A 7102-nucleotide genomic window follows, 5' to 3' on the forward strand; every position below is an offset into this window, starting at 1 on the left:
GAACATAGGGGTTTCAAGGCTCCGGGCTATAGGAAGGCCCCAGCCCCATAACAAACACCCCAGCCCATAGGAGCCCCCAGCCCATAACACAGCCCCCAGCCCCATAATACAACACCCCAGGCCCCATAGGGAGCCCATAGTGGGTCATAGGCTCCAGCCCATAAGGAGACCCCCAGCCCAATTGGGGAACATAGGGTCCACCAACCCTCCAAGCAATAGAAAGAAGACACACTTCCAGCCCCAAATAACAACAACAACAGAGGCCCCCAATAGAGAGAACCCGTTCCCTTTAAGGCACTTGTGGGTTTATATATAGGGGGAGAAGGCGGGGAGGGGGAGAAGGAGCACAATGTTTCAAACGGACGGGACAACCCACTGAAGGACCCCGGGCCCTCGCCACGGGATCCAGACCACGGTATAATAGTTACTATGAGGAAGGAGCCGGGCTGGCAGCACAGTCTGGCAGGTGCGTTGAAACCGGCTAAGGGAAGGGGGAACTATAGAGAGGAAAGGGTCATGGGGGGCTATGGGGGGCAGGGAAAAATCGGATCATGGAGGAGGACTTAATGGGCGGGCATCAAGGAATATGGGAAAGCGGACTGGGGACACAGTGACTTCATATATAGAGAGAATAGGGTTGGTCCAATATAGGAGGTACCATAGGAGGTCTATGAGGGCAGGGTGGTCCATATAGGACAGGGTGATCCTAATTGGCGAGATAAATATGAGAGTCGTATGGGGGTTTTTTAGGGGATCCATGGAGGCACCAAGTGATATTCTATAAGAGGGGTTGGGGCACGAAGTCTGGTTGATATTATGGGGAGCATGAGGTGGTCTTAGAGGGGATATCCATAAGGGGTCTTATGAGGGCAGAGAGTAATGGTACTATAGGGAATACCTCATGGGGTCTATAGGGATTCTATGGGGTGTATGGGGGTCTATAGGGGTCATTGAAGCACAGTGTTTTCTATGGAGGCATGGAGAGTGATCACTGAGCACACTATTGGGGGTTCATTGTGGTTTGTGTCACCCCCAAACTTCCCACAGTGTCCAGCGTCATAGAATAGCTGCCCGGAAATCAGAAGAAGGCAAATACATTAGAGCTGAAAATCGATAGAAGGGGACCACATGGGGGGAGGGGCAGACTCCCAACGATAAACCCCCCCCGGTGGACGCTCGCGCGCGGCAGGGGAACCCCCCGCAGTACCAATTCATACAGCACTGAAAGAGCAACCGCCTGCCCATAAAGTAGAAACCAAACCACAGATCCCCCCAACAATCCTGAGTATCCCTATGAGCGACCACAAGACCCCCCCAATTAAAACAACAACACATTAACCCCCCCCCCTAACATTAACCCCCCTCATAAATCCACAGGCAACTGACTGCCAGACAACTCACCAAACACGCCGGCCCCCCCTCGTCGCGGGTTCTGCTGCGGCAGCAGTGATGGAGGGCCACAGGCCCAGGGAGCGATGAGCGCAGGGGACGGGGTGGGGCGGGGGCGCCCTCTTGCCCCCCACCCCCAAGTCCCCACCCCCCCGGCAATCGGGAAAAAAAAAACAAAAAAAAAAAAAAACCAAAAAACCAAAAAACAACACAAAAAAAAAAAACAAAACCCAACACCCAAAAAAAAAAAAAAAATGGACGCCGCTCCACTCAACACAAAAAACAACACAAAACAAAAACAAAAAACCAAGCGCGTGCGAAAAGAAGACAAAAACCCAGCTCCCCACCCAAACCACACAACAACACACAACAACAACAAACCAGAAAAAAATAATACAGACACACCAACATAGCCAAAAAACACGAGCCATTGATGTAGAGAAGGAAGCGCACCCGACACGGAGGCAGCGACAGACCTCAACTAGATTAAGCCACAGAAGGTTGACTTGAAGCTGAGGAGGGAAGCATAGAATGCAAGGAGAGAAGGAAAGGAAAAGCACATATGGCGGGGGGGGAGATGGGTTGGGAGAAGGGAAAATTGAGTTGGAGGGAGGCCAATGAGATCTGAAGAGGGAGGACGAAATGGGGGGGAGAGACATCGCGAGAGAGATGATATAGAGACAAAACAAAAAGAGAGGGGATGTAGGGTATAGGGAAAGAGGGGAAAAGTAGGGCAAAGAGGACAATGTAGAGAGGGGGGAAAGCAATGTAGGTCTAGGATAGGGACGGGTACAAATTGAAAGACCGCTTAGCGGGAGGCTGGTGGAGACACAATGAGAGGGAACGGGGCGCACTATGGCAAGGGGAACACGGTCACAAATGGGGGGATGGGATAGCACAATGACAGAAGAGACAGGCGAAGAGCGAAGTAGATATATAGAGAGGAGGGGGAAACAGAATAGGGGGGACCCACAGAGAGGGCCAGAATAGAAGGAGAGGAGAGAAGTTGGGGTGGGATGATAGGGTTGGGGGGAGGCACAATGGAGAGGAGAAGAAAAGAGGGGCAATGTAGGTTGGGGGCGGACAATGCGGAAATTGGAGAGGAAGGGCCCACAATGGGAATTGGGAGCGAGTCACACAAAGGGTCTATGGAGCATTGTGGGATAAGAAAGCGGGTTGGGGATAAGACATTGAGGTGTTATAGGATGGAGGAGGCTGTGTTTTGGTCTATGGGGGGATTCCGTGCATATAGAATTCGAAAGGGGGGTTATCTATAGATCCATGTCGTATTTTTATGGGAAATGCGGGGGGAAAGGACATGCAAAGGAGACAACCCACAAAATAACGTCTAGTCCCCCCCACACACCCCCAACATAGGATATTCAGACCAACCCTGGAAGAGAATAAAAAAGAAAAAAAAAAAAACAAAAAACCACCCAGATATTCACACTCCGCAGCTTGGCCCAGCGCCAGCAGCTCCGCCAGTTCCTCAGCTCCACCCGCGGCCGAAGCCCCCCCAGCCCCCCCCCCAATACATACAGCCCAATGCAGCCCACCGCCACTATGCAAGCCCAACCACACAACAGCCATGGAACAAGATGCATTGGGGGGGGAGCTTGAGAAGGAGGCTGGGTGATAGATATATGGGGCTCTATAGGGAGGGGCCGGGGGTCAGTTAGTGATGTATAGTGGCTCATATAAGAGAAGGAAGAAGAGAAATAAGAAGTCAAGATGATGAAAGAACAAATAGTCAGAAGGACCAGAAATTCATTCTTATTATATTATTGGTGTTGGGAATCCCCCAACAAAAGACATTGAATGACAAGATCATCGATGAGATCCATCAGCCTGCGAGAAGATCCACGTTACGCACGAGACTGCTCAGCTTCGGCGGGCCACTGACAGCCCACGCGGCCCAGGGCACGGTACGAAACAGGGCGACTGCCCTTTCAAGGCTAACAGAGGGGTGGGAGCTGCCGATTATGGTGGGCGTGGGGCTACTGGGGAAATGGGCGGTGGCCTAATTACGGACTGCCAGCATGGGTATAAAGGAGTGGCGCTTGTCCCCTTAAGCAACCCGGGGTCGTGGGCGATGGCTGGTCTGTAGTGGGGCGTGGTATATGCGGGTGGGCGTGCCTTGGGACACTGCCGGCACCATTAAAAGGTGCTGGCCCTTAGACCCGGAGGGCGGTGGCTTCGTAGTTCTCGGGAGGCCGTCGGCCTCATGGGAGATTGGGCGTGGCTATTTCGGGTTCTGGGGGCTGTGGGTCCTATGCGGAGGTCGGGCTGGCGTATTCACGTGTTTTGGGCTCGTTGGTCATAATGGACGGGCGTGGCCGAGTTGGATAAGCGTGGTCTGCCGGGAAAAAGTGGGCGCTGGCTAATGAGAATGCATCTGCTCTCCATATGAAGGGAATAAAGTAAGAGGCGATCGCCTTTACCCTTTAACTACACACCTCGCCGCCCATGCCCTCCTCGCCCCCCCCCCTACATGTTAGATCGCGCGGCCCCTCCCCCTCCTTGGAGCTGTTCAGAACCCAAAAACCAGCAAAAAGAAGCTCCTGCCCCGCCGAGCTCGCCGCTGCAAAAGTCAAGAGAAAAATGACCAGAATAAACAGGATAAATTACATGGGACGGAAAAGGCTCTATAGGAAGAAGAGATATAGAAATAGAGAAGTATAGAGAAGAGAGGTCTCATACTGAAGGTGGGGTCATGTTATAGGAAAGGCAGGTGATGGGGATCGAGCGGTCTCTGTGGGGGGCAGGTTGGGTCGAGGAGGTCTCTATGGAGGCACGGTATTGGGGAAAGGTCTCTGGGGGGGTGTCTATATTGGGGCAGGTAGTTGGGGGCGTCTAGTGGGGCAGGTATGGAGAGGGGTCTCTATCGGGCCGGCCCCGGTCTCTATCGAGGGGGGTTCAGTTGGGGACAGGAAATAAATAGAGAACAGGGTGTTTCTATGGGGGGGCTCTCTATTGGAGCAGGTATGGGTGAGGGCTATATATGGGGCAGGTATTGGGGGGGTGAGTCTCAAGTGGCGGCAGGTATGGTGGGGGGGTTCTCTATCGGGGGGAGAGTAATCTATGGGGGAGGTATTGGGGGGAGAGGTCAATACCTGGACAGCTCTTCGCTCCCCACCACCAGATCGAGAGGCGAAGAGCGCTGTGAAGGAGCAGTCAGAGAAGAAGGACAGAACCACAAACCTTGAAGTTGAGCGGGGGGCTGCAGTTGGGGCAGGGGTCTCCATGTGGTCTGGGTTCCATTGTGGGTCTGGGCGTCTCCATGTGGGTCTGGGGGTCTCCATGGGGTCCTGACATGACCCCCCCCATCCCGCAGTCGAGCGGCGCCGACGGTTTTCAACATCAAACGACCGGGATGGTCAAAAAAAAAAAAGAAGAAAGCTGGGACCCTCATCCCTAAAATCCACGACCCGTGAGTTGCCCCCACGCCTCAATTCAGGGGTCCCCCGCATTGGATCCTTAGGAAACCCCAAATAGATGAGAAGATATTGTTTATAATTTGGGGGGGGGGTTCTGCAGGCGAAGATGCGCTGGAACGAAAAGGCGCCCCATACATGAAAGGCAACGGGTCGTGGATTACATTTAGGAAGCTGCAGAAAAGGAGAGCAAGCGATAAAAGAAGAGAAAGCTGGGAGCTTGCGGGCAGCAGCGGGGGCTGGGGAGGAGGAGATAGCAACGGCCCTTGCACGGGGCCGGATGCAAAGGAATTAAAAGAACAGGGTTGGGCGGAAGGGGGGCCCGGGGGGCCCCAAAATTTTTTTTTCCCTTTTTTCTTTTTTTTTTCCCCCACCCCCCTTTTTCCCATTTTATTTTTTTATTATTTTATCCCCCCCCCACAGCCCCATGGCCACGCTGCACTTGGGGGGGGGCTCTGAGAAGGAGGTGGGTGATGTTATGGGGCTCTATAGGGGGGGCTGGGGTCAGTTGTGATGTTATGGGGCTCTATAGGGGGGGCTGGGGTCAGTTGTGGGCAATAGGGGACCAGAAATTGCTCTTTTTTTTTGGGTTGAATCCCCCCAAAAGATTGATGACGTCATCGATGAGATCATCAGCCTGGAGTCCAGTTACGACGAGCTGCTCAGCTTCGGCCCCACTGACAGCCCCACGCTGCCCAGCACGGTACGAAAACAGGCGCTGCCCCTTTAAGAACAGGGGGTGGGCGTGGTCTATGGTGGGCGTGGCCTATGGGGGGTGGGCGTGGCCTATAGGCTGCACAGCATGGTATAAAATGAGGCGCTGCCCCTTTAAGACCCGGGGGTGGGCGTGGCTTCGTAGTGGGGGCGTGGTCTATGGGGTGGGCGTGGCCTATGGGCTGCCCGGCACATTAAAGAGGTGCTGGCCCTTTAAGACCCGGGGGCGTGGCTTCGTGTTTGGGGGCGTGGCCTATGGGAGATGGGCGTGGCTTTCCGTGTTTGGGGGCGTGGTCTATGGGAGGTGGGCGTGGCTTTCCGTGTTTGGGGGCGTGGTCTATGGAGGGCGTGGCCTGTTGGTAAGCGTGGTCTGCGGGGTGGGCGTGGCCTATGGATTGCCTATGTTCTATGGGGGTGGGCGTGGCCTATTTAACTCACTGGCCCCGCCCCCCTCGCCCCCCCCCCTTAATGTAGATGCCGGCCCCCGCCCCCCTCCTGGAGCTGTTCAGCCCCCCCCCAACCAGCAGCAGCTCCTGCCCCGCCGAGCTGCCCTGCGTCAAGGCTGAGCTCACAGGTAATTAATGGGGAGGGGGCTCTATAGGGGGGGCTCTGTGGGGCAGGTATGGGGGGGTCTCTATGGGGGGGGGTCTGTATGGGGCAGGTATGGGTGGGTCTCTGTGGGGCAGGTGGGGGGGGGGGTCTCTATCGGGGGGGTCTCTATCGGGGGGGTCTCTATGGGGCAGGTATGGGGGGGGTCATCAGTGGGGCAGGTATGTTTTGAGAGGGGTCCTTCTATCGGGGGGTCTCCTAGCGGGGGTCTTTTTTCAGTGGGGCAGGTATGGGAGGGTTTCTATGGGGGGGCTTCTCTATGGGGCAGGTATGGGGAGGGGTCTCTATGGGGCTAAGGTATTGGGGGGTGTCTCAGTGGGGCAGGTATGGGCGGGGTCTCTATCGGGGGGTCTCTATGGGTGTGCAGGTATGGGGGGGGGTCATACTTGACAGCTCTGTCCCCCCCACCCAGAAACGGAGGCGAAGGCGCTGCTGAAGAGCGTCAGAAGAAGGACAACACAACTGAAGCTGAGCCAGGGGGGCTGCTCCAGTTGGGGCAGGGGGGTCCTCCATGGTGGTGCTGGGTCCCCCTCCATTGGGTCTGGGGTCTCCCATGTGGTCTGGGGTCTCCATGGGGTCCTGCTTTGACCACTCCTCATCCCGCAGTCCGATGCGGCGGCCGAGCTTTTCAAGCATCGAACGACCGGATCGAAGGAAGCTGTGGGACTCTCTCATCCGCTAAATCCAACGACCGTGAGTTGCCCCCAGCCTCAATTCAGGGGTCCCCCATTGATCCTTTAGACCCCCAATGTGGGTTTGTTTTAATTTGGGGGGGTCTGCAGGGAGATGCGCTGGAACAAAGGCACCATCCTGAGGCGTCGTGGATGTTAACATTAGGAAGAGCTGCAGAAGTGAGACGCGTCGATCCTAGGGAGCGCGCTGGGAGCTGGCAGCAGCAGCGGCTTGGAGAGGCGATCGCAGCCTGAGGAGGCGCCTGCAGGTGTGGAGTGGGGTGC

General features: G+C 55.5%; 1 protein-coding gene across 1 annotated transcript in view; it reads left to right on the forward strand.

Moving 5' to 3' along the window:
- Positions 1–5239: 5239 nt before the first annotated feature.
- GRIPAP1 (GRIP1 associated protein 1) overlaps positions 5240–7102 on the forward strand; it is a 15319-nt gene continuing 13456 nt past the window's right edge. The window contains 5 exon segments of the mRNA XM_032441706.1: positions 5240–5289; positions 5431–5526; positions 6012–6111; positions 6559–6636; positions 6753–6839. Coding sequence (XP_032297597.1) covers positions 5251–5289; positions 5431–5526; positions 6012–6111; positions 6559–6636; positions 6753–6839 — 400 coding nt within the window. The 5' untranslated portion in view covers positions 5240–5250.

The sequence above is a fragment of the Coturnix japonica genome, unplaced genomic scaffold (assembly GCF_001577835.2).
Source record: "Coturnix japonica isolate 7356 unplaced genomic scaffold, Coturnix japonica 2.1 chrUnrandom507, whole genome shotgun sequence".
NCBI lineage: Eukaryota > Metazoa > Chordata > Aves > Galliformes > Phasianidae > Coturnix > Coturnix japonica.